The following is a 26,888-nucleotide window of genomic DNA, read 5'->3' on the forward strand; positions in this document are numbered from 1 at the left end:
CTTGCTAGATCCTGAGGGTGGGAGGTGACTCTGAAATATCTGAGCCTATCCACACATCCAGGATGACTTTATTCTTCACACTAGAGCATGTTTCCAGCGTTTATCACACTCCAGCACATCCCTATTCTTACCAATAAAACCCATTTTCTATATTCATTTCTATATTCTAATGGTATTTATCAAAACACCATAGTTGAATGGAAATGTAGCACATGAAGTCTGGGGTAGCCACATGTGGTGTGTGAATCTGATGCAATGCCAGGTTACAAATCCAATCTTCAGTCTTCATCAGAACACTTGCGGGCACTTGGCCGGGGCTTGTGATTTGCACCTGTTCTGGTCCTCTGTTCCTTCATACAGAGCTCTATTTTGTTCCAGAGCCTTCCCCCTGGGGAGATGGGGTGGGATAATTCTGTTCCCCACAGGGTCAGGTATGCCCTGAGACACCAGGCACTTACCTACTATCAGGAAGGGTCAGCCAGGGCTGTGGGCTGGGCTCCAAGGTTCAGTGGGCCGCCTCGCTCCATGGTAGCTGTGCCCAAGAGTGAGCCTCCCAGGGGCAAAGGGGAAGTCCCTGCCCGGTGAAGGTCTGTGGGGAGTCAGGTAGCTTCACTCCAGGGGCCACTGGGCAATTCTACCAGGGAGAAGCAGCAGCTCCGTGGGGACGAGCCCTGCTCTAAAACCACCTGTCTGTCCTCTGAGCACAGAGCATCTTTGCTCCAGAAGTGATGAGCCCTGCTCTAAAACCACCTATCTGTCCTCTGAGCACAGAGCATCTTTGCTCCTCCTGTGAGATCAGGCTGGGGGTAAAACAGGTAAACTGCTCTGCTAAGAGCAGAGAGGTAGAATTGAATTGTCTTGTCTGCAGTCTGGAGACCTTCGGACACATTCCTACCCCCTACAGTGCACAGTGCTGTTAGGATGTCCCCGAGGGTCTCCTGCACACACGGTGGGCAGCAGATAGAGGGGAGTGGCCCTGCCTGCTGAATAGTCAGGATGTCATTGCCTGATGAGCAAGGGCTGCCGTAAGAAGGTCATCAGCAACATTACTGTGCTGTCTCCGCCCCACGCTGGCTCTGCACTGGCATTTCAGCTTGGCCTGTTGGCCTGGTGTCCCCCTGCGCATGCCCCCCATTCCCCACATGTGGCCCGGAACCCCTGTGTCTGCAGCTCCCCTCCAGTCTGGGGTCGCCTCCCCTCCCATCTTCATTAGCTTTTCACTCTGGTGCACTGGGTTCTTAGAGAAAAGTACCTGAATCCAAATAGAGAATCATGTGTCTCTTCCATGAGCTTTGCCCGTGAGTTAATAGCAGATTGGGCTCTGGCTTGGCACCAGCAGAGCCCCCACATGTTTGGGACGCCAGTGACGGGTTTTTGTCTGTTTCGTACAGGCCCTGTCACCACCTTCCTCGCCCATCGCTAAGGAACCAAAGTATGAGAAGCGCTGGCTGGATGCCCTGTCAGTGCCTCTGTCCATGGCACGGATCTCCAGGCACAAAGCTGGAGGGGAAAAATTCAGGTGTGTGGCCATCGTCTGAGACGCAGAGCTGATGAACCCCTGAGGAGCCCCGGTTTCCGGCAGTTCCCAGTCCATGGCCAATTCAGTGGTGTCCCCCACGAGTGCATGTGCAGCCTCCAGGTAGACTCAGCATCGGGGAAAGTGAGGGATGCAGGAAAACATAAATGGTAGTCAGAGCAGCAACTGACTCGTTACCAGGGACGGTTGTATCTCTGGCAAGATGCACATTGCCAGTTCTCACCACACAGTCCTTGGAGAAGAAGTTCTATCTCCAGTCTTAAATGCTAGCAGACTAGATTGGAAATAAATGGCTGCATCCTTGTGCAGGTTGATTATAGAAAAGCCATTAAACTCCATGACCTCTTTCTCTTCACTAATAAAAGGAGAGGGGAACAGCACCTGTATTAAATGAATGCTCACTAGTCTGAGCTTGGTTAATTAAATAATTTCAAAGGTGTCACTATAAAGGTCTGTGTTTCCATAGCTACCTGGTAGAATAGACATGCCTGCATAATTGTACTATTTAATGGCTGTGGGACGCCCAGGAAGCAATGATTTCCTGGATTTCCTTTCTCCAGCCTTAAGGCAGGTGTATGGAAATAGCAAACCTTCTGTCTGCAAAGGAAAGGAATTTTGCTGTTTAAAATTGAACATTGTCCTTCTTAATTGGCATGTGGGGGGCCCAGTATGTGTGTGGCATGTGTGGTTTGTGCGTAGAGGGTGTACATATGTGGTTTGTGTGTGTGGTTTCGTGGGCAATGGGTGTGAGTGTGACACACACGTACAGTAAGCATGTGCGGAAGGGCACAGCTGAAGTCCCTTCTAGGTCCCTAAATGGAGGGAAGGTTGAGCTAGTACTGCTCTTGAGAAAGGCTATATTTGGATTTTCAGTATTAACTGGTGTTAGTGGTACCTGGCTATGACCCCAGATCAGGTGCTCTGAGTTTGACTTTTTTAACCTCATCCCATCACAGTAGAAGTAGGGAGTCTGACAGAGTTGACGGTACAGCAGGAGAGGCAGGAGACAGGTAGACATGCGAGCAGAGAGAGGTGAGGGATGGATGGATGGGGAGGGAGGGGTGAGGGACAGGTGAGGAAGGGGTGAGGGATGGATGGATGGGGAGGGGTGAGGGATGGGTGAGGAATAGATACGTGAGAAATGAGAGATGGAAGGTAGAAAGTTAGAGTCATGTGCTCTGCCTGACCATGTTTTAGTCCAGAGCTCATGTACCACCCTGGTCTCATGAGATCATACGTCACTGAGAGACCCTGTCACCTGTTGACGCTGCAGCTGTCAGGACCTCACAGGTCAGCATAGTGCTCAGGTGTTTATGGTATGAACAAATCTATTGCCCTTTGCATACCACAAAAGAGCACAATGATGCCAAGGCCTTCTCCCTCACTCACTGACACACCCAAAGCAACGTCTAGTCCTGCAGGCTCCCTGCATGGTAAGGGTCCTATACAGGTGCACCATTTTTGTCTTTTGCCCTGCATTTTCACTGTAACTTTTGTGTGTTAAGATATTCTCAGACACACAAAGACTTCCCATTGTGTTACAGTTGCCTACAACATTCAGCACAGTAACAGACTACATAGGTGGATAGCCCTGGAGCAAATAGCTGCAGCAGACAGCCTGGGTATGCAGCAGGCTCTGCCATCCATGAGCTCTGACAATTAAATTCTCAAACTTGCCACCTTGCACAAACTGTATGCACTTGCACATACAGTTTGGTAAGGTTTCATAACCTTGATATATCAGAGTCTCATAGCTGTGTTCTGGTGATGTGTGGCAGTATCTTGCTGAGTGGTGTTCATTATTGTCGCTTGTTTTTATGTACCATCTCAGGAATGTCAGGGCTTGAATTAGAGCAATGAACAAGCATTAAATCTCTTGTTAAACTTGGCAGGAGTGGAAGTGAAATCTGGGAAATGTTAGTCCAAGTTTATGGGGATAATGCCATGAAGAAAATGGCAGTGTACAAATGGACTAAATGTTTTTCTGAAGGGAGATAAAGCATCACTGATAAGAGATCAGGGCAATCAGTAACAGAACTGATGAAAACATTGCAAAAATCCTTCAAATTGTGCATCAAACAAGAAAAAGAGAAGAGACTGGGCGTGTTGAGCCCAGTCGATGGGATTCTGAGCCTCCTTCTGAATGTTGTCCCTGGGTGATCTTGGGAGCACAGGGAACACGCTTAGAACCTGCCAATTATAAATCAACCAGTTTCTAAAATCTTAAAACAAAAGCTGGGAGTCTCAACCTAGAGAGAAATTTTAGATGCCATGCAGTGGATGATGACTAGGTTGGAAGTCAGCACTGCATGTGTCCCTCTGGCCTTGTGTAGTTTACGGAGGAAAGATCATATCAAACTAACTAACACATCTGTCTCATCACCTATGTGTAATTCTTTTGTGGTGAGAATACTTATAACCTATTCTTTTAGCAACCTTTAAAAGTGCTACACAGTAAGCCCTCACTTAACATCATCAGCAGGTTCCTGGAAACTGCAACTTCATGCAAACAACATCAAACAAAACCAATTGTACCCTAGCCTAATGGGTATAAGCCAGACTTGAGTTATCATGGCTTATTCTGCTCACAAAAACATTAACAAACTTTTATATAAAGACCAGACATTTCCAGTATTAAACATTAAAATAAATGTGAGCTATACATGCATTTAAGAAAGATTAGCAAACACAGGTAAGACAATTATTTGTCCTATTCCAGTACAGGCCACAGGCAGCCTATTTCTATTGTGGTTGTTTAGGGCACCTGGCGAGAACAAGCCTAGGAGAGGCGCCCCAGGGCCAAGCCACATGTGCACATGCACACACACACATGCACACCCCCACACCCATTCCCACTGTGTAGTACAGACACACCAAGTGAGTAATGTGTACAGCGCTGGGACCTGGGAGGAAACCAGAACTCAGGAATGATTTTCTCTCCTCAGTGTTATAAAATAATGACTTTGAATGACATCACATTACCCAAGGACATGCGTTCATTATTAATAACTGTGGTCATTATGCTGTAGACTGTGCTGCGCTGTCCTCTGGGCCTGGTGTAACACAGTCAGCATGGTGCCTGGCCAGTCGCTTCACACTCCCACACGCACAGGGTTCCCTTCTTCTGTGAGGCTGGACAGAGCTTCACTGTGTGTTTTAGGTGATTCCTGTCCTGGTTGTTGGGAACAGTGCCGTGGGCAGTGTGACAGGACAGGTGTGTCTTTGATGCACAGATCTCAATTCTTTGTGCACAGCAGACCCAAAGGAGACTGAGACAACACGATGGTTCTATGCCTAGTTTGGGGGGAGCCTCCATAGTGACTGCTGGTCACACCCCCACTAACAGCACCTGTAATCATTGTCATCAGACAGCAGTGCTCACAGGTGTGAAGTGATCTCCTTGTGGTTTAATTTGCATTTCCCCAAGGATTTGTGATGTTCACCGTTTTATCTGTTGTTTCCTTTGCTATAGAGAAGCTTTTGACTTTGAAGTCATTCCATTTGTCTGTTTTTGCTTTTCTTTTTCTTGCTTCTGGGGCATATTCAAGGAATTACTGCCTTTACCATTGTTATGGAGTTTTTCCCATTTATTTACTTAGGTAGTTTCACGCTCTCAGGCCTCATGTTTAAATCTTAAACCTGTTCCAATTGATTTTGTATATGGTGTGAGGTAAGGGTCAATTTCATGCTTGTACATGTGGATGTCCAGTTTCCTAAACACCATTTATGGAAGCGACTACTCTTTCCCAATTGTGTGCTCTTAACACCTTAGTTGAAAACAGATTTGTGGGCTTATTTCTGGCTCTGCATTCCATTGCATTGATCGATGTGTCTGTTTTTATGCCAGTACCATGCTGTTTTGGTCACTAGAGCTTTGTAGTATGTTTTGAAATTAGCTAATGTGATCCCTCCAGCTTTGTTCCTTGTGCTCAAGATTACTTTGTCTATTCATATAAATTTTAGAATTTTTTTTCTATTTCTCTGAAAACGGTCATTCAAATTTTGACAGGGATCTTATTGAATCTGTATATATATTTGGGTAGTATGGATATTTTAATATTAACTCTTACAATCAACAAACACAGAATTTCTTTTTATTTATGTGTGTCTTCTACAATTTTCTTCAACATTTTATAGTTTTCAATGTACATATAACTCATCTCCTTCTTTACATTTAATCCTAGGTATTTCATATTTTTATGCTACTGTATGTTAGGCTGCTTCTTAATTTCTTTTTTGAGCAGTTCATTGTAGTTCTGCAGAAATACCACTTATTTTTATATTTTGAAAATTTGCTTAAGTCTTTAGAGGTCTCAGTGTGTAAGGTTATGTCATCATTAGAGATAATTTCACTTCTTCCTTTCCTATTTGGGTGCCTTTGTTTCTTTTTCTTCCTTAATTCCTCTTTATAACACTTCCATCACTGTGTTGAATAGAGGTAGTGCCAGGGGCATCCTTGTCTTATTCTGGAATTTAGAAGAAAAGCTAAAAGCGTTTTATCGTTGAGTTTAATATTAGATTTGGACTTGTCATACATGGCCTTTATTGTGTTGAGATAAATGTACAGACCTTCTGAATCTAATTTGTTGAGTGTTTTTATAACAAAGGGTATCGAATTTGGTTGAGTGATTTTTCTGCATCTATTGAGATGGTCCCCGTGGTCACGCTGCCTGCGTGAGTCTCTGCAAGAGGCACCGATTTTTGCTTTCTCTGAAAGACCAGCCTCTTGTCTCTGTTGCTTTAACATGAACAGGAAGTCTTTGCTGTTTCTTTCCCTAAAAATGGAAAAAGCGAGAGAGGGAGGGAAACAATTACAACATTGGGGTCTTTTTGCCTCATATCTATAGAGTTTTTTAAAGTAACAATGAAATTATGATTCTCGCTTCAATAAAATCTCATTTTGCTTTTAGGAGCTCACCTTATTTTAGAAGAAAACGCCAGCCAGGCCTCATAGTACTCACAATGGAAATTGACACAATGCAGATAAGCTCATTTTGAAAAGTGATTCCACACACATAAATTTTCCTGCTAGATGCTCTGATTTGTTTCTAAAGGAGAATGTCCCATTTAAATATTCCTGCCCAAAACAGGTTCTTCTGTGGTTAATCTCCTGGCCTCAGGGAATGCTGAGCACAAGCGTGGTCTGTGGAACTTGCTGCCTGGAGCCCAGCGTGGTCTGTGGAACTGAGCTTGTCACTGCTGGCAAGAGATGGTGTCCTGGGTGGCCATGGCATCTCATGGGGACGAGGGGCTTGTTGTAGAATTTGTGCTTGTACTGGGTGATTTTAAGGAGATCCCACTGAGGCAGCAGTGACTGAGCTCCCTGTCTAGCACTGTGTCAGCATGAGTCTGGTCCACTCAGGGGGCACCCAGAAGAGCCAGGAGTCCCCAAGAAACCAGAGAGCTGCCCGGACGGGATATGGGAAGAGGCTGAGACCTGGGGCTTATTGCTTTATTGGGCATGGGGTCATCTCTGCTGCCATTTCTGGCCTCATGACCAACTTTGAGTAAACTGATTAATCTAGAAAAGTTTCATTTTCTTCATCGCCAGAATTTTAGTAACAGGACTTTCTTCACAGGATTGTTGTGAAGATTAAAATCAGCACAACCTGTGAAGTATGTCACCCAGTGCTTACTACAGACTATAAATAAATGCCAGCTAGCTCTTTTTCTCATCATTATAAATGCCATTGTTAGTAATGTATGTTATCTTTTATCATCCCTCCAAAATTTATGAAATGTTTCACACTGAAGATTGACGTGGGAGTGTGACAAGAGTCAGTTACTTTTGTTCAATGGGCCTGAGAGCTCGTAGAGAGGTGAGGTGGTGTCCCAGGTCTCAGGCGTCCCACATCCTGCACTCTCCCTGAGAGCTCATAGAGAGGCGAGGTGGGGTCCCAGCCTGACACCTGCGTTCCACATCCTGCGCTCTCCCTGAGAGCTCGTAGAGAGGCAGGGTGGGTCCCTGGCCTGACACACGTGTTCCATGTCCTGCGCTCTCCCTGAGAGCTCGTAGAGAGGCGAGGTGGGGTCCCAGCCTGACACCTGCGTTCCACATCCTGCGCTCTCCCTGAGAGCTCGTAGAGAGGCAGGGTGGTTCCCTGGCCTGACACACGTGCTCCATGTCCTGCGCTCTCCCTGAGAGCTCGTAGAGAGGCGAGGTGGGGTCCCAGCCTGACATCTGCGTTCCACATCCTACACTCTCCCTGAGAGCTCGTAGAGAGGCAGGGTGGGTCCCTGGCCTGACACACGTGTACCATGTCCTGCGCTCTCCCTGAGAGCTTGTAGAGAGGCGAGGTGGGGTCCCAGCCTGACACCTGCGTTCCACATCCTGCGCTCTCCCTGAGAGCTCGTAGAGAGGCAGGGTGGGTCCCTGGCCTGACACGTGTGTTCCATGTCCTGTGTTCTCCTGAGCCATGTCTTGTTCATTTCTGTGCCTCTGTAAAGTCGGAAGCCTGCTCTGAACCAGAAACCTCAACAAATGGCTCTCTGGGGTAGACTTTAAGCACACACAAGGACTAGGAAAGAACCAAAAAGGCTCTTCACTGACAAATGTCCGAAGGACATGCATGAGTGCCGTGCCCAGAGAGTGAGCCTTTCCGGTCTCTGGCATACTCTGGCCCCGGCATCTCTGGCAGGATGGCTGGGAAGCGCCGTGACGGAGGCCACACACAGAGACACTGCCCCTCAGGTGCTGGGAAGCATGGATGCTGCCTTGGCCTGACAAGGTGGGGCCTGGGCGTCTGGCCCTGACCCTCAAAGGTGGCAAGAAGTGACGGAGGAAGGCACAGGGAGCCTGTCAGAGGCTCAGCAAAGGGGGAATCCTAACTCTTTTCTGGACCTGCTGAGCTTGCCGTCTCAAGCGAGCACTTTATTGTGCCCTGGATTTTCCAGTGACAGTGACTTTTTAATAAACAAACTACTCCGTGACGGGTGGCTCCTGAATTCAAAGCGGCCTTGGTTGTTAATATTTAATACGGAGCACTCAGGAATGCCAGCACGTGACAGGAAGTAGAGAGAAAATGTTTTTCTGGCTCGTACAAAGAATAATTCTCACACCCCAGAGACAGTTTTAAAATGAAATATGTACACAAAAATCTCAAGATTTTTCAAATTCTGAGAAATATACGTTTCCTCCCATTTATCTATGGAATGCTTATAATTTGCAGTCATGAGCTAAAAGAGAGACGTGTACACACATCCCGATGCACACACATATACGTGTGCAAACATGCATGCACACAACGCACAGTGCACACACACGTGCAGATACACGCACACATACACACATGTATATACATGTGCACACGCACACAGGTCCACACATGCGTGTACACACGCACACACGCAGGCATATGTCCACACACGTGCACACTCTCTGGACCTTCACGTTATGGAAGTGGACAGAGGCGCCGAGAGGAAGGTGGGGAGACAACACAGTGTCGTGTGAGTGGACAGAAGCTCCCTTGGTTAAATTTGAAAGGTTGAACATTTTCATTCTTTATTAACTGCAGAGCTGGTTAAGAAGATAATTTATAAGTCTTGAGTTTTCTTTCTCTGACATTGCAGTTTTGAAGGGCAGTTAGGAATTCTCAGCTCTTAGGATCACATTTTGTAGTTTGCAGAATTCCACAGGACAACTAGAGCAGGAAGTTGGAAGTGTTTGGGGTCCAGGGTCCCGATTCCCCAACCCCTGTTGTCCTGGTTCGATTACTTAGCAGAACTAGAAAGTTCATCTAAGGCGTGGCACGAGTCAAAAGGGAAAGTGGGTAGAAAGCAAGTAAAGCTTGCCAGGTGGGATAAATCAGGCCAAGTAACCTGCAGGAGTCCCAGTGTCACCAGGAGAGCAAAGAGGAAGCTTAGAGCATGTCCAGGGGGCTGCAAGTTGGTCCCTCTGGCGAGTGAGAAGAGGTGAGAGAGACGCACACTGGGCCCTGTGCAGGTGTAAACTCTTCCTCTTGGTTTGAAATTGGCTGTGAGTTAGTGTCTCTCTGCAGCTCCATACAGCTTTGTCCCTGTCTATTGGTAGTTGGTTACCTCATGCCCACATTCTTTCCCCTTTTCTGGGAGAACTGCTGAGTGTTGATGAAGTGTCCCATAACACATGGGCCCGCCAGGCTTCCTCCCATCCGCTGGAAACTACTTTCTCCGTGTCCAGAGCAGCCGTGGTGTCAGTTTCCCCGAAGCAGGTGCCTAGATAAAAGGGTGACTTCTGAAGTGTGTTTCCTGAAGGGATGGTCCTTAAGGCACGGGATGGATTTAGACAACTGTCCCGTGTACAGAGGGGCCAGGTGCAAGGGCAGGCCATGTCATAGGAACCCCTCAGAGCAGCAGTTTTGGGGTGTCCTTAGGCAGCTGGTCCCATAGAGGATGCCCCCCACCCAAAGCCCAGAAATCTGGCCCAGACTCACCTCCCGGAGAGTGTAGTCTGAGTGTAGGTGTCTAGGCCTGCTGTTCTCACAACAGGCACTTTGAACTTCATCAGAGTCGATTTATTTCTCAGCCAAAGACTGGATCCATTCACTTGCCATAGTGTGAAGCCCTCTTCCCAGCCTGCTCTTCAGGATTCAAAATCCCCCCCAGGTTCAAGGGACGCTGAGAGGGGTGTTTCCATATCTCTGTCATGGCGAAGTCTCGACTTGTGGGGATACTGAGTAGCTGTGGTCTCAGTTCCCAGAATCTAACATGTGGCCATCCAGGAGCACGTAGGATCCAAGCAGGGCCACTCTCGTTTCAGCTCTGAGGATGTTGTCGTCTGCACCGATGAGGCCTGAGGAGCAGGAGCAGCTGCCAAGACTACAGTCAGGGTCTGAGCCCCATGCACACCCAAGCCTGGGGCTGCAAGAAACACAGGAGACCCGGCCGCAGGGCTGGGATGGTGGACAGGAGCCTGGTCAGCAGTTGGGTGTGAAAATGGAGTGCGTCTTTGGCGCCAGTTAACAATAAGCCAACAATAAGCCGTGAAAGTTAAATTCACAGTGTGAATTTTCTGTTCATACTTTACCCACATGCTGGGATCTACAGTCAGCTCTGATGTCAGCAACTTCCACTTTCTGTCCATTTAATATTCACTTTGTGTCCCTTTGTCTGGAAAATCACCAAGTGCTGACTTCCCTGTAGCTCTTACAGGCTCACACATAACTCCTGTGTGAGTTTATGATGAAGTGTCCCGTAATACATGTGCCCTCCCATAACCCAGTAGTCCCCTGGTTGCCATGATATTTCTATTCTTGTGGTTCAGGTGCCATTTCGGAGCCTGAGGACAACTCACCTTAGAGGCTGGGTGCAGAGGCCTCACCTTTCCTTGAAATAATGACCACCTGCCGCTGGGCACGGTCAGGGTCCCTGGGGCTGGGGCCAAGGCCCGATTCCCCTGCTCATGGCCAAGCTGTGCATCAGTGCTGGGCAGTGGAGCCTCAGAGGCCCGGCCTCTCCCTGCAGCACGTGACTCTCTGCATGCATCAAGCCCGGGATAAACAGCAAGTGGGGCTGTGCCGGGCCCCCTGTCCCTTGACACCCCAACTTCATGATGATAATTGTCTTGCTGGTCATATCCATGGTGCCCTGTTCAGTGGGCAGCATCTGGGACAAACCCTGCAAATTCTGAGGACTGGGAGATGTCGCTTGAGAAGACACAGCTAGAAACTAACAAGTCAAATCAAAGTGTGACCCTCCCTCCCCGCCACAGCCCTCACACTTCCCTGCCCCTCAGCCCACAGACTCAGCCACAGGCCTAGACCCCCTGACCAAGAGGGGCCAGAGGAACAGACACCAGTGCCAGGACTCCAGCAGGGACTCCAGCAGACTCTGGGGCTCTGAGCCTCCCCCTCTGGATACTCTGCCCAAGTGTATTTAACACCAGTGTGTGTGTGTGAGTTGTGTGCTGTAGCTCAGTGGAAAACATACCAAAAAATAATGATATCTGAGCTCCATGTCCTGGGAGACAGGGGTGTGTCTGTTGTCAGTAATAATCTACTTGGTCCAACGATTTCTTTTCACATGAATGTCAAGCTTGTTCTGTGTCTGTCACGAAAGTTAACATTAGCAGAGTTGAGAGATAAAGATAATGATCCGATTTCTAGTCAGCACTTAACGAGTGTTAATGGGCACTCGGACAACAACGCAGATACACGTGTAGGTCTCTCAGTATTTAGTAAGCACATCATTTGTGTGGACTATCACATAATGCGCCTAAAAATTCCCCAGCATTTTTAAAGTGCAAACGTGAATTCAGGACAGTAGAGACACAGGGACTGCAGAAGCCCCGGCAGGGAATGACGACCCTGGTGTTCGAGATCTGGCAGAAGGAACAGATGCTCGTCAGGAGGGCAGGGTGGAGTGAATGCCGAGGAAGGGCTGGGGCGACAGGAGGGGCCAGGGCCCGCGCCCCTCCCCCACGCAGAGGACACTTTCTCTGCCTTCTTGGGGCCCTTTGGCATCACACAGTCACTTCCACCTTCAGCTTTGTCCTCTATGATCAAAAGTTATCTTACTGGCACCTTTTATATTCTACTAGGTAGGAAGTCGGCTATGTTCATACATTCAGAGGGAAGTGACCCCTCCTCGGGGATCTGCTTTTAAAAAGAGAATGATGGTTTAATAGCAGGAGTCCATAGTTTGACAGATTTGGCTCAAAACCAGCAGGAATAATGTCTCTCTCCTTTTCCTAAATCTTCCCCTTGATTAATGAAGCAGCTATAAGTGGTCATCTGAAAGATTATTAAAGCATAATGTGGTGAGGGCTTGGTTTTTAAAATTACGTTTGTTTTGTTATGTGTTTTACCTTTCAATTATCTGCTTAAGGCTGTAGAGATTTAGGTTACATTGATTAATATGCATTATTTTCTTAAAAAATGCACAGCAGCATAAATGACATTTCTCTTTTATAAACAGTTATACGTAAAGTATCTTTTCAAAGACCTTTATGGCAGGCAGGGAAGAACTACTGAGTTGGAGACAGTTTGCTGTTAGTGATTTCTATGGTTGGGTTTGTCATGGGAGAAGGAAGGAGACTCTGGCCCCCCAAGCCCGGTGGATGAGAGAAGTGGGTGTGATTGCAGAGCACTCCCGAGTGTGGGTGGGCTGTGGTCAGCAGAGCCCCAGCCCCGAGTGTGGGTGGGCTGTGGTCAGCAGAGTCCCCCCTCTGCCCAAGTGTGGGTGGGCTGTGGTCAGCAGAGCCCCCCTCCGCGAGTGTGGGTGGGCTGTGGTCAGCAGAGCCCCACCCCCGAGTGTGGGTGGGCTGTGGTCAGCAGAGCCCCTCCCCCCCCCAGTGTGCGCGGGCTGTGGTCTGCATCCTCACCTCTACCCAGGAGCTTAGATGCTCCATAATAAGCGGTCCTCAAAAGAACTACTACTAGACATCCTGTAAAACAATAACTCCAAATTTCCAAAACAAGTGTTCTCTCCCATATGAATTGCTTTTCATATTTTTATTGAATTCAAGGTCTTGGTCTTCATTCCAGGACACCAGTTTAGCAGTGGAGTGACCACAGTGGCCGTTTCCCCCTCCACCCCATGACTGACAGGCCACACTCAGAATGTGCACGTGGGCTGCGGGGCTCAGGTGCCGGGTGCCCTGGACAGCATCTCTCTCTCCTCCGCCCACAGGTTGAACGCCTTCGAGGTGCTGGCCCTGGACGGGGCCCGCACGGGAACCCTGCAGTTTTGCACAGCCCAGGACGGCGCCGACTGGCTTCAAATGGTCTCTGCGAACATCAGCGACCTGACGCTTAAGAACGTGAGCATAGTGTTTCCATAAGTGTTTCCCAAATGTATTGATGCAATGCAACATTTTTATTTTGGGAAACCTAATTGGATTAAGAATATAATCCCCCCCCAAACATTATGGAAATTTACAAAAGACGTAATAAGCAAAAACATTGTCAAATTTTTACTGCAGTCATCTGGAAAAGAAAAGATATTCTGTCTTCTCAAGTGATGTGTTCAATGTCCAAAGTCAATAGAAAATTTTAAAAATAAAAGTTATAAGGGGAAACGGGGTGAGAAGGAAGACTGCGTTGAGTGTGCAGTGCCCTTGGCACTGTGCAAAGTCAAGGTCAGTCCCAAGGCCAGCGCAGGGATGCCGATTTTGGGGCTCACGGTGGGACTAACCCTCCCCAGCTGACCAGCTTTATGGTCACCATCCCCCAAGCTGCCTGGCCCTGCAATTGTACCTGATCCGAGCTCTGTTCCGGGGCCAGGCACCTGCTAGCGGGGGACCTCTAGCACCTGCTCTCTGCCCCGCCCCTCCACCTCCCCACAACCTCTTCACTCTGGCAGATCCTGAACAAAGGTTGGTAGCGCAAACTCCAATGTTTGGGGGAGCAGCCATGTGTGAGATTTCTACTCCACACAGCTTTCCCTTTTGTGAAGATATGAAGACGTAAGCAGCCTTTCTAAGATCTTAATTTTCAATTTGAAGCTTTTATTTCTAAAGTTATCTGAGTGGATACAAGGTTAAATTAACCAACCAAATACCCGAAGATGGTGCTGGACGGATGTTTGCACAAATGCTTGTAGGGACGAGGGCCCTCCAGGTCTGGGTGCGGCGGCAGGGCAGAGCGGAAGATAGCTCAGGACACTGTGGGGCAGAAATGTGGGCTCCAGGCTACTTCCCCACTGTGCACGTGTGGTGTGTTATCACCCCAGACCTCCCTTTCCTCACGGGTAAAAGTTTGGAAAGTACCCTCCCCCTCAGAGGCTTGTTGGGAGAACTATAGGAAGGGAGGGAACAAACTGTGTGGCTGTGTCACTGCCGTGATCATTACTTACTGTTACAGGAACGGGGGGTATGAACCACGTGGCTATGTCACTGCCATGGTCACAGGATTAAATGGAGCAGAAAGCATTCTCCCCACTTTTTTTTGCAGTTTTTGGCCGGGGCAGGGTTTGAACCCACCACCTCAGCTATATGGGGCTGGCACCCTACTCCTTTGAGACACAGGTGCTGCCCTCTCCCCACTTTTTGTCCGTGTTGGAATTTAAGCACCTGCTGTCACTTAGCCTCACTTACATAACATGCCAGTACTTGAAACAGAGTAACTGACAGATGCTAGCTAATACAGGTTTTTTCCAATTATGAGAATTGTTCCAGTTTGGTTTTCAGATAAGAAATGCATCATATTTCCAAGGACAGTGTGTGGGGCTAATGAATTTCAGCTGTCAATTAGACAGAATGAAAAATTACGGTATTAATATTCTTGTCATACTGATTCCTCACTGCCCTCTGTCTGCAGATGAAAATGGCAAATAAGTGCTGCTCTTCGGGCGACCAGGTAGGACTCATGCTTTTAGCTTTATAATATAACAAGTATCCAAAACAGCCTCTTTCTTTGTTTGAAATTTGATTTGGAAATTTTGGTAGACAAACGTTAGCACACAATCCAGACTGCTCCTGGGGCCTCTGCACCCACGTCAACCCCACAGAAGTACTCCTTCTGCTGACCCCCTGTGCTTGCCATATGTGGGGTGGACAATTTATCTACTGGCCGTGGGGTCAGGAGACGTGACCTGAACATTGAGCTGGCTGTGATTGTCTTAGCTGAGGAGAGTTATGATGAAGACAGACCTGCATACTGTGAAATCTCAAGCATTTTCTTCCTCAAGCATTTCTGAGTCATTTTCTTAGAAGCTTTAAATGGGAAGCTTCATTTTTACGAGGCCTTTGACCCAACAGAGGTTATTGCAGCTTGGCAGGACCCTGCCAGCTCCAAATCCGGGCAGGGTGTTCACTGGCAGCCAGGGCTGCCTGGTCCTGCGCTCGGGAGGAAGGACCTCCCATCCATTACCATCAGCTGGTGACCCGGCTGGTCTCTGGCCCCAGGGCACTCACATCCCGGATCCACGTAGGAGCTGTCTGTGATGCTCAGACTGTTCGAATCATAATATGATTCAACCCATCATATTATGCCACTTCTGTTTGCTTTTTAATAACATTAAAGTTTAAGCTGCAATATAAGTGCAGACTTTCTATTTACCATTAATTGGTTTTCTAGTCATTTATTTTACAGGTTTAAGGGAGCACACATTGTAGCCTCGAGAGAACTGAGGAAAATGTGTTTAGTTTGCTTTAAATAGTGCTTATAAGTACTCTTTAAAGAGTGCTCAGAAATAATATTTGAATTCAAGACAGAAGACATGCAGAAGGGTAGGTCCCTGCCAATCAAATGTTTACTGGAAAAGAATTAAACTCCTCTAATCAACATTTTAAAATTAGAATAGAAACATTAAGACTAGTTCTTCTAAATTGAACTTTTTTTTATTTTTCTAAATTTAACATCGACTATTTCTGTTTTATACTCAGCTAAATGAGCAATTAGCTCTTTTGTGAGTGATATTTCTGTAAATGTGTTTAAATTGATATAGGACACAGCTTATATTTTTATACTTAAAATATCATTTCATTACATATTTTCTGCATCAAATGTTATTTTCCTGCTATGCTCTGTGCTCGTAAAGCCTCTCCGCTGCGTGCGCACCTCTCCAAGGTGCCCAGACGTGATTTTCTTTCCGTTTATTTATCAAGGCTGATGCCACAACAGACCTAATTGATGGCTGTTGTCTCCATGAATAATTTAGCATTTTGAAATTGGATTTTTATTAGCACAATGTCTCATGAGATTGTTCCTGTAGTCAATCAGGCTCTTCTAAGACGTTAGGAGGCACCTGGGTGTTTGCTGTTGTTTCTCAGTTTCAGCTTCTTATTCCTATTTCTCAGTTTGTCCCCCAGGGGGGCAGCTTCTCCTGCCCACCTTGTGTGACCCTGAAAACAGATGGTGCCCATTAGACAGGGACGTGTTTATAGGCCTCAAGCTTTTTGGTTTTTTTGAAGAACACTTGGGTTGTTGCAGATGCACTGGGACTTCCTCTCAGTTGGAAAGAGCAGGGCTCTGGAGGTCAAGGCATGTCTGGGTTTGCTTAGAAACTTACTCAGAGAGTGAAGGGACAGGCTTAGGGCAACGGGGGCTCTCCAGGGAGCTTAGCTCCTCCAAGACCCCAGGCAGTGGTGAGCCTCCCTCCGGCTCTCTGGTCATGAGATTCTGTTGCCTATTACACCCGGTTTGTGTGACATCAGTTTTGACGGCTTTGTATGACAAGAACACCTGGGCTGTAATCACAACAAAGCCCTTATCTGGTGTTATGATTTTCAAACTCCCCATCTGAGCCTGAGCTTCATTTACGTCAGAATTTCTACACAACTTTGAATTTACTCCAGGGCTTGGATTGATATTTTTGAAAATAAATATTAGTGTTGAACTTGACTCCGGAGGAAGAGTAAAGAGCAAGCCCTGTGGTGACCTAATGTGTTTTCAGTAGAGGATTATTTCTTATTTATCCCAAACTGCATACTTTACAAGTGTTTTAGTTTAGACTTATGACATTGGGCCCTTTAAAAACAGAAAATTCTTTTTCTCACTCTTAACAATGAATTCTTGATTTTGGTATGTAATGAAGAACTCATATGTTAATACACGAGAAAAGAAGGTGTTTGACAACCGCTGAAACTGGCAATCAGCAATGAGAAGGAACAGAAAAGTGACACAGAAGGCGCAGCCTGCAGACTCTCAACTCTGTAGGGACCGTAACTGGAGCACATTGTCGGGGACAAAGACCCACTGGGGGTGACACCAGGATAGACAAGAGGTGTGATCTGGAATTGTCCCAGGCAAAGCCGAACGTGTGCTCATCCTGCTACAACAGCAAGTGCCTCTGGGGGTTTCCGTGATAAATTGCTTCTCAAATAACCCAGATTTTAATTTAGGGAGATATTGATGCTACTGATTATCTTGACTGATTCAGAAGAAAAGAAAATTAATTTCCTACAGAAATGGCATCAGAAAAATAAATGAAAGTATCTGTCTTTATCATAATGATTATGTTCTCTTCATTTAGTTCTGGGGATGCAATCAGGAAGGTGTTCCTCAGAGTGGATTTTCACTTTTAGAGCATGTCAAAAGCCATTAGAAAATTCATAATGTAAAAGATAAAATTAGCTTCCTTTAAAATTATTTATGAACTGGGTATGTCTCAAAGGAATTCCTAAAGCAGCCAGTATTTCCACCATAGCAAAGCTATAACGCGTTTCTTTGCTAATTGCCCTAGGTAGAATTCAATTACATGTGGGATTTAATTAAGTTCACCTCCAGCTGACAGCCAGTTCGGATTATTAACAACCTGTATTATGGCCATTTGGGGCAGTGAAGTAGGTCTCGTTCACTCTTCCATGTGTAATTCTTGTTGAACCAAGTGACATGCACTGTACTGACCAGAAAGAAAAATGGCAGACAAAACACTTTGCCAGCCCTGAGGACAGGCCAGGCAGAGTGGAGCGGGAGGCGGGCCCTGGGTGGTCGGCGTCCTGGGTGCCTGACCTTGCTCCTGCCCTGCTCCTCCCCCGGCAGCCCCTGTGCACCCAACCAGCAGGCTCACTTGTGCTGAGCTGGAGTAAGGTCCCTAAGATCTGCTGAAGGGGCACTTTGCTGCCATTCCAAAGGAAGAATCTGTACTTGCCCTGTGTCTGTGACTGTCACAGCCCCGTCTTAAACTAAGTTCCAACACAGCAGACTCGGCAGCAAGCACAGGGATTCTGTCTCCACAATCCGATGGTAATCAATGAAAGAAGGGTCTTCTGCTGAGCCGCCCTGAGTACAGCAGACACACCTGTGCCTGGGCACACACAGGACTCCAACGGCTCAAAAAGGTTCTCACTGGCACCCTCATTACCACTACTGTGGTTTACTGTCCGTAAAACTTCACCCAGTATTCAGTGCCTCTTAACGGGTTTTGTTGATATGCTCTGGTGCCAAGGTAAGCTAACTAGCAAACCCAGTTAATTCCCTGTGCCCAGCTTCATGGAATGCAGGTGTTATATCTTTCTGAACAAGCTGTCAGGATAATATTCTTTACCTCATTGTGTAAAAGTCACTATGTTTGACATTCACTGCTTTTTTGTAACTGTAACTTAAATCCTGTCTTAAACTATACAAATCATGTAGGAGTGAGTTAGGAACTAAGTAAATATGCCTGGTATTCAAGTTTATTTTAGAAATATCAAGCTTCTGGTAAATTAGCTCAAAAATGTATTGTTTTAAAAAATGGAACTTGAACCATCTTATGCTTTACATCAGTATTAATGATAGTATTATAACCAATAAAAATACATCTACATAAACTAACCAGACAAACAGAGGGTCTATCAATTAGATGTTTTTACATAATCTGTATATTTGAAGCCATATTGGTCCAGAAGACATTCAAGAAAGTTCTATTTTAGTGGTTTTGTGGGGTTTTGGTGCCTTCTGATCAATGTGTAGCTTGCCCTTTGCTTGCTAGCACTGTGGGGGAAGGCGGGGGGCTTCCTATGGTATTCTATTAAGTTCTCACACTTATTATGCAAGATAGATAATGAAAGAAGTCCCATTTTGTGATGAAAAAAGGAGGCTCAGCAGTGTTAAATGTGTGCAGTATTACATCCAAAATAAAATTTCCCTGTGTTATTGTAATATTAACATCAAATCACATTGATACCTAAGAATGGTATCAATGTGATATCTAAGGCTTCATAGGACCCCAGGTAAACCCATTAAGAACTTACAAGTTCATTAACCAGTCAAATATTTGGGTTTCTTTAAAACTCTCTGTATATGTAGAACAGCCTGGTTAGACATAATTACAACCTTGAATGTGTCAGATGGTTTTAAGCCAACATTCAAAACCATGGTTGTGCGGACTGTCCCGCCCTAGTGACCACGCTCTGCAGAACAGCCTTCCCCGAAGTTCTCTATCTGGTAGTTTCATCCAGTTTGTTCACCAGCTGGGAATTCTTTGATCAGGCATACGAGTGAGGACTGCAGGTGGTTTATCAAGTACAAAGTTGAGTTAGGAGATGCCCCACTTGCACCTGTGCTGGTGGGGTCAGAGCACTCAGGCAGCTCCCACAGGGGGCACAGAGCAGGTGCCTGGGAACGTCCTGGGCATGGCTAGTCCTGCCCTGAAATAGCTCATAGGTCAGCGTTATTTGAGAGGCTGGGATGAGACCACGTGAGACCTTATTTTTAATACTGTTTTAATTTCATATTGTTTAAAATTTTTACTGCATAAGAACATGTTAATTAATTGGTTTTCCTTGAAATAGAAAAATGAAAAAATGAGAAAATTCCAACGAAATTACTCTAAAATGTATGTTTCATTAGAATTTTAAGTAAGTTAGGGATTTTTCTTCAGTATTAGTTTGTATTCATGTACTGAATTCTTAAATTATATTACTATTTTTATGTATTGGAATTATTTTCAGATTGTTAAAGTTTGCATTTTATTTCATGAGATAAAATATTTCATACTAGTTGTAAGAATCTTTTTGTATTTTCATTGTTGTTAGGAAGTTGAACTATAGAGAAAAACAATCCTATTTCCACATATGCCAACTTACACATTCACTGTAGAAGTGGAGATTATATTAATCGCAGCCTTATAAAAAAATCTGAAATACTGACCCTAATAGGATGGAATTGGTGCTGTGTTTGTAAAAACTGCTTATAGCAAACATCCCCCCAATGCAGCTGAGAGGTCTGGCCTCCCGGGAACGGAAAGCATTTAGAAAGCGGCTTGTACTCAGAGCCTGGCCTGACTTGGAACTCTGGGTTTTTAACTCAAGATGTCAGACATTCCTACTGTGTCTACTTGATTGGAAGCAACGTGGGAGGTTGATCTAGATGTCCCTATGTCTCCCAGGCCCCTGAGCTGAGTGTGCTGGTGGGTGGGGCGCAGCGTGCTCAGTGTATGAACTCTCTGCTCCTGTGTCTCTGCACCGTATTAAGCCCTGGTTTTTAATTTTCAAAGGTTTCCCTCTGCAGGTTGTACATATGGGGTGGGTAAACGAGAGACTCCAGGGAGCCGACTCCTCCCAAACCTTCAGATCCAAGTTCCTGGCCCTGAAGGGCTCGTCGGCCTACATTTTCGGCACTCCTCCGGTAAGGAGCTCTGAGGTTCCAGGCAGGGGCTCTGGTCGGGGTCTTCCTACGAGAGAAACAGCAGTGGAACCGGGGTTTGGAAGAGGCAGGGGCCCATGTGTGGCCCTGGCATTCTCTCCACCTGCCAGGTAGGAAAGGATCCTGCTTGTGGATTGACTGCCTATTTCATACTCCAAATGCACAAATTAATCCATTTTTCTTCGTTAAATAGTCTTTAAGATATTATAGAGTTCTCCTGTTTGGAGGGGGTTGGGGGTGAAACAGCTCCATGTCTTAAGAGCATCAACTTTATGGCTGAAGAATCCAAAATAGTCAAAGCACAGCCTCCTCTTCAGACATTTCTAATTTAAGGAACAAGTAGTGATATTTAAAAAGCTGTTCTTTCCCTCCTATCTTCCAAGGCTGTTTATTTAAAAAGCTGTTCTTTCCCTTATATCTTCCAAGGCTGTTTTTTATTAAACAGCCTTTTTTAGGGGGCCCAAAATATAAGTTTAATGTTGAGTGCTCTAGTTCTGAGTTCATTTTCCAATTCCCACCCACACCATTATCCCAACAGTGACCACATGGAACATGAGTTATCTGTCTAGAAGTTTATCAATTAAGGCAATTTTACTTTTGGGGGGAGTCTGACAATCAGAACCACAAACGAAAAACAAACCTCATAGCTTCAGATACCTAAAATGTTTGGATACAAGTTACATAAACTGTTGATGGAATTTTATTCCAATAAAAGTAAATAAAAACACGCATTCAAAACAAGAATACACTGCATGTTTTCTTTTCATTGATCAGCATAGTTTTAAGTGAGCTTTCTATTTGGGAATAATATTAGATTCACAGGAGAGTTGTGCATACTTCCAGGGAGTTTCTACGTGCCCCTCGCTCAGGTCCCCGCTGGGCACATCTCACATGCAGGCACATCAGGCCACTGAAACCTTAACCACACACTTCATTCAAACTCTACCAGTGTTTCCACCAATGCACTTTTTCTGCCTGAAGTTGTAACATAAGATACCACATTGCATTTAATTGTAAGGTTTTTTTTAATAAAACAGCACTATAAATTAATTTACTGCATCTAAAGGTATCTAAGTATTTGAATAAATAATGATTGACTTTTCCTCAAAATAAATGTAGTAAGGTCCTTTAACATTTGTTGCTGATCTGCCCAATGCTTTGAAATTCAAGTCCTAGAGATGGACATCTGAGTGGCTGAGCTGGTTCTATTTTAGAGCAGAGCTTCAATATTTGTGTGGGTGGTCTCAGAGGCCTTGGAGACCCCAAACAGGCAGCCCCGGTCTCATTTGCCCAGCCTGCACGGGGGAAGATGAGCAGGGCCGAGCATCCTAGGCACTGCCATGGACGTTATCAGCCTGCCCCAGGGTGGTGTTTGCCGCACGGCCTTCTGTGCATCTCCAGGATCCTGGAATCCTGGCAACATCCACAAGCCAATAACTGTTGGAAAAACAGCCTGAAAAGAGCTGAGAAGGTTTCTTTACAGGCTTCTCATGTCTCAGACGCTCCGAGCTGCGGACACCACACAGTACTCACCGAACCGGGCTCAGCTAGGCAGAGTGTCCTGAAATCCCTGCACCTGTAAGCCCCTTTGCATTATATCCTGACATTATTTGATTATTGTTTCAATCAAGCGAGCTATGCCGTGGACACTGGGTTTACTGACAAGTGTTGGATTTGAGGTTGAAGCCCCGCAGTGTTGCCACAGAAACTGAGTTACTGCCAAGCTTCCTGTGGTGTAAACAAGAGGAGACAGATGTTTTCATGGCAGAGACACATCAGGCAGCCACGTCCACACTTGTGTTCTCTTCTTTCACAATCTTCTTTCACGTCTGAAGGGCATGTGTAAATAAAACTGAATACATGTACTCAACTGACAGTTATTTTTGATAACTTGATTCTAAACCCTCTCCTAAGAGATTGTGGATTGTGTTAACTGTTCTTACTACCAGAATATTCTTACAAAGAATTTAAAATCTCTGAGAAGGGGGTGCACTTTCCGCGCATTCTCCCTGTGGTGGATAACCAGCCCTTTCTTTCTGGCAGGTGGCTCTGGGCAGAACTCCTTGGTGATGTGGCTGAACTGAGCTGGGGAGTCCCTTTCCAGGTTCCCTGCCCTACGCAGCACTGTGACAGCCCCACGTTGCTTCTGGAGGTCATAGGCACTTGCTGACTGGTGTGACTTCCTTATTAGACCCTGGAGCCTGCGCTGCTCCCCGCGCCTGGGTTCTCACCCAGGTCCAGCCTGAAATGTGTCTCTAGGGTGCAGCCGAGGCCCACATGTTGAGTGCTATTCTCCCAGTTATCCCCGGCACTCCCATAATTGATTTTAAATTTGCTCACTTACCTGAAAAGTCAGTAAACATGGCTGAGTGACTTCTCCCTCAGGGCTCAGGTGTAAACTGGGAGCCTCTGTCTGCATGTGACTCTGAGATCCTCATTCAGAGAAGCCCTAATGTTTCTGAATCCAAGTTATAAGCTATGCTTCTGAATCTTCATCCTGGTGCCCTACTGTAGTTATAGAATTGGCTTCCTAATTTGAAGGTCCTTCCCCTGTGTGAAATGAGGCTGGTCTGGCCCTGGCATAAGGGACTGTGCCACCCACACTGGATTGACCAGTGCGGTGTCCACACAGGAAGGAGCCGCACCCTGGGATCTGAGAACAGGACTTGGGTCCGGCAGGAGAAGAGGCCCCAGGACTGGGATGAGGCCGGGGTGTTACAGAAATGTCCATAGGCAGGTACACCTGTGCCGTGAAGCACGGTTACCTGTAGTTCATGACAGAACCAGATACTACACACTCATCACCAAAATGCTGAGCTGTGGCATGTCAACCAGCCCACTGGGGGACAACCAAAACTGTTGGCAATTTAGCTACTCAGTTCTCTGAAGTATGAAAATTTTATTACCCTCAAGTAAACATGTAGTTTCACAATTTGAATTTTTATTTCAAAATATTATAGGGTACACATGTATTTGTTGACATGTATCAATTTGTAATGCTTGAGTCAGGGGTGTAAGTGCATTATATCCTGTCACCCAGACAGTGTTCACTGTAGCCATTAGGTAGATTCTCAGCCCTGATCCTTCCCCCAGCCCCTGCTGGATTTCTGCTGACTCTTACCCCTTTGTCATGGCTGTGTAATATTCCGTGGTACACGTGAACCACATTGTGTTAATCGGCTCATGAATTCATGGGCACCTGGGCTGATTGCACATCTTTGCAATTGTGAATTGTGCTACAATAAACATTTGAGTGTACTTTTGCTAAAATAATACTTCTCTTCCTCTGGGTAAATACCCACTGGTGGGATTGCGGGCTCAAATGGGAGGTCTATTTTAGGTACTTTCAGGAACCTCCATGCTGTTTTCCACAGAAGCTGTACTAGTTTGCAGTCCCACCTCAGTGTCTAAGTGTTCCTTTCTCTCTGCGTCCATGCCAACCATCTACTGTTTTTGGACTTTTTAATAAAAGCCCTTCTAACAGGGATAAGGTGATGCCTCATTGTGGTTTTGATTTGCAGCTTCCTGATGATTAGTGATGTTGGACTTATTTTTGTATGGTTTATTTTATTTTTTTTTTTTTTGGCCATTTGTCTACCTTCTTTTGAAAAGTTCTTGTTTATGTCTTTTGCCCACTTTTTAATGGGGCTGTTGGGTTTTTTCTTGCTGATTTGCTTGTAGATTCTGGTTATCTGTTGATATATAGCTTGTAAATATCTTATTCCATTTTTTAGGTTGTCTATTTGCTTTGTTGATTGTTTCCTTAGCTGTGCAAAAGCTTTTTAATTTAACTGTAAGGTCTATATTGATTCAATGAATAATTTTATACTTATACTTAAGTTTCCTATTTGAATTTTTAAGTTTAAATATAAAATTGTTCATTGCTCACCATATACAATGTCTTTGAGTATAGCTGTGCTCATGAAGCACACACAGACCCTGCTGTGCTGGTGGGCTGGGGACTGACGGAGAGTGTCCTGGGCTGAGCTGCATCTTTATAGGATGAAGTGTGGACAGATAGCATGAGGGGTGTTGTGAGCAGCGTCAGGTCTCTGCGTCTTGAGTTCCAGGAAGGAGCTGGTTCTCGGTGTAAATGTCAGGGACATCAGTGCCCAGGAGTCTCCCATGCTGTGAGGCCACATGATGTCCATGTTCGTCTGGGTGGGTCCTTGATATCACAGACGAGGAAGCCGCCCGTTCCCCTGGCTCTGGATGGTTTCCACTGTTCTCCGATGGCGTTCAGTACCACTCAGTAATGCACAAGAGAAATGAAGAGGTGAAAGTGGCAGGATTTCGATGGCTCCATCTAACAGTTACCTGAATTTACTTGTTTTATGTGTGTACTTTCTAATGTTGTTATGTAATTTTAAATTTCTGGTGTCTTAAAGAGCCATCACTGAATACTCCGTATAAAATGAGAATAGGGCGGCGCCTGTGGCTCAGTGAGTGGGGCGCCAGCCCCATATACCGAGGGTGGTGGGTTCGAACCCAGCCCCAGGCAAACTGCAATGACAACAAAAAAAAAATGGTCAGGCGGTATGGTGGGCGCCTGTGGTCCCAGCTGCTCGGGAGGCTGAGGCAAGGGAATCACCTAGGCCCAGGAGTTGGAGGTTGCTGTGAGCTGTGACACTATGGCACTCTACAGAGGGTGACAAAGTGAGACTCTGTCTCTTAAAAAAAAAAAACACAATGAGAATAAATTATTGTTAATGTCCATTAGAGAGGGTGGTTGTGAGATTATAGCAAAGATAATTGACATAGAAGTTCTCTCTATTGATAAAATAGTAAAAATGCAATCTGTGTACTTTCCACTAATCTGGGGGCTTCCTGGCTCCGGCAAACCTGGCCTTGCACCTGACAGAGAAGACATTTCCTGGTTACAGGTTCCCTGGTTACAGGCTGAGTCACCTATAAACAAGTATAGGGCATCCTCAAGTTTCATAGTCATGCTCCATGTTTTGAAAACATCATCAAATCCTTTCTAAAGAGAACAAAAAGGGAAAAAAAAATCCAGATTTTTTTTTGGGCGGGGGTGATGGTGAGAATAAGACAGCAAATCTCAAAAGCATTTTCTGGTTTAAACTTTTAAATCAATTTTGAGTAAATTCCAAAAGAAATCAGAAGACAGACTGCTTAAGATTGTCTCAGATTTTTATAGTATATAGGAAGGGCAAGATGAGGCCAGGTGCCCAGGGCCCCCATCCCGGGTGCCCTAGCTGGTCTGCCCGGAATGTCCCACCAAGCCTTCTGGACGTGAGTGCTCAGGACCAGTGGTGTCCCCAGCCAGGGAGTGTGTGGTGTCACTCAGCAGCTCCTAGGCTTTCGGAAAGATTTTTGAGTTCACATCATTAAAGGTAGAAATGACAGCTGTTTTTGTTTCTACTTTACTAAAGAAAAAGTATATAAATAGTTTCCTACTAAGACTGAATGACATTAGATTTTGGAGCACATACTGTGTCGGTGCATGTGAGGTTGGCAGAGATCAGGAAGGAAAGCACCAAACACAAACATCCAGAGACTCAGTGTGGGAAAGCAGGATGTTCATGTATTTATTTTTTAGACCACATACGTGCTTCAGCACATATCTATTTCCAAAGGCAAACACCCTAGAAGACTAACGTGCTTTCAGGTGGGCAGGCTTTGTGTTAAACATTTAAAGAACGTTAAATAGCATAGCATGAGAGTGCCCTGAGTGGGTGGCTGGCAGGAGGATGCCCCGACTCACCCAGCTGTCAGTAAGGGCCACAGAGCCTGGGTCTGAGCTGAGTCTTAAGAAGCTGTGGAATTCAGATAAACAAAGAAAAGAGCAATGAAGAGAAAGACCTGCTGCTTCTTTAATTTACGATACGAATATTGATACATTCCCGTTCACAGGCTTCTGACATGGTTTACAGCAGGTCTCAGAGTGGACGCATTTTCTTCCAATCCTCAAAAAGACAGTTTTAGTTCCATCTTAAAAGTCTGAAATCATCTCTGAGTCTCTGGTAAAGGCTCATTCTCTTCCCCGAGTCAGTCATGATGGTGGAGACAGGGAGAATCGCGGCCTACTTAGTGTGAGGAGGGCGCCTGCCTGCCTGGGCTGGGAGCACAGCAGACCTGGGAGCTCAGGAGTGGGGAGTGCACGGGGAGCTTCCCAGGGGAACAGACGTGGTTACTGACGGGAACAGTGAGATGGAAGTGGCAGCTAAGGCAGCCGATGACGTCCAGCGCGTGTGCTGACAGCTGACAGCGTGTGCTCAACAGACGTGCCGTGAACACGGTGGGATGAGCAAAGGAAGAGGCAGAAAATTCCAGACAGGACTTAAAGACCTGCTGCCCTACCGTATATTGATAACAAGGTAGAAAAATGCATCTGATGGGATGTT

General features: G+C 45.9%; 1 protein-coding gene across 1 annotated transcript in view; it reads left to right on the top strand.

The window, feature by feature from the left end:
• The window catches only part of SNTG2 (syntrophin gamma 2), a 234,370-nt gene that overhangs the window by 148,974 nt on the left and 58,508 nt on the right, over nucleotides 1-26,888 (top strand). Inside the window, exons 9-12 of the mRNA XM_053588494.1 lie at nucleotides 1,392-1,519; nucleotides 13,145-13,274; nucleotides 14,773-14,811; nucleotides 20,389-20,505. Of these exons, the coding sequence (XP_053444469.1) occupies nucleotides 1,392-1,519; nucleotides 13,145-13,274; nucleotides 14,773-14,811; nucleotides 20,389-20,505 (414 nt within the window). The remainder of the gene's footprint in view (nucleotides 1-1,391; nucleotides 1,520-13,144; nucleotides 13,275-14,772; nucleotides 14,812-20,388; nucleotides 20,506-26,888) is intronic.

Source organism: Nycticebus coucang, chromosome 4 (assembly GCF_027406575.1).
Source record: "Nycticebus coucang isolate mNycCou1 chromosome 4, mNycCou1.pri, whole genome shotgun sequence".
NCBI classification, from domain to species: domain Eukaryota; kingdom Metazoa; phylum Chordata; class Mammalia; order Primates; family Lorisidae; genus Nycticebus; species Nycticebus coucang.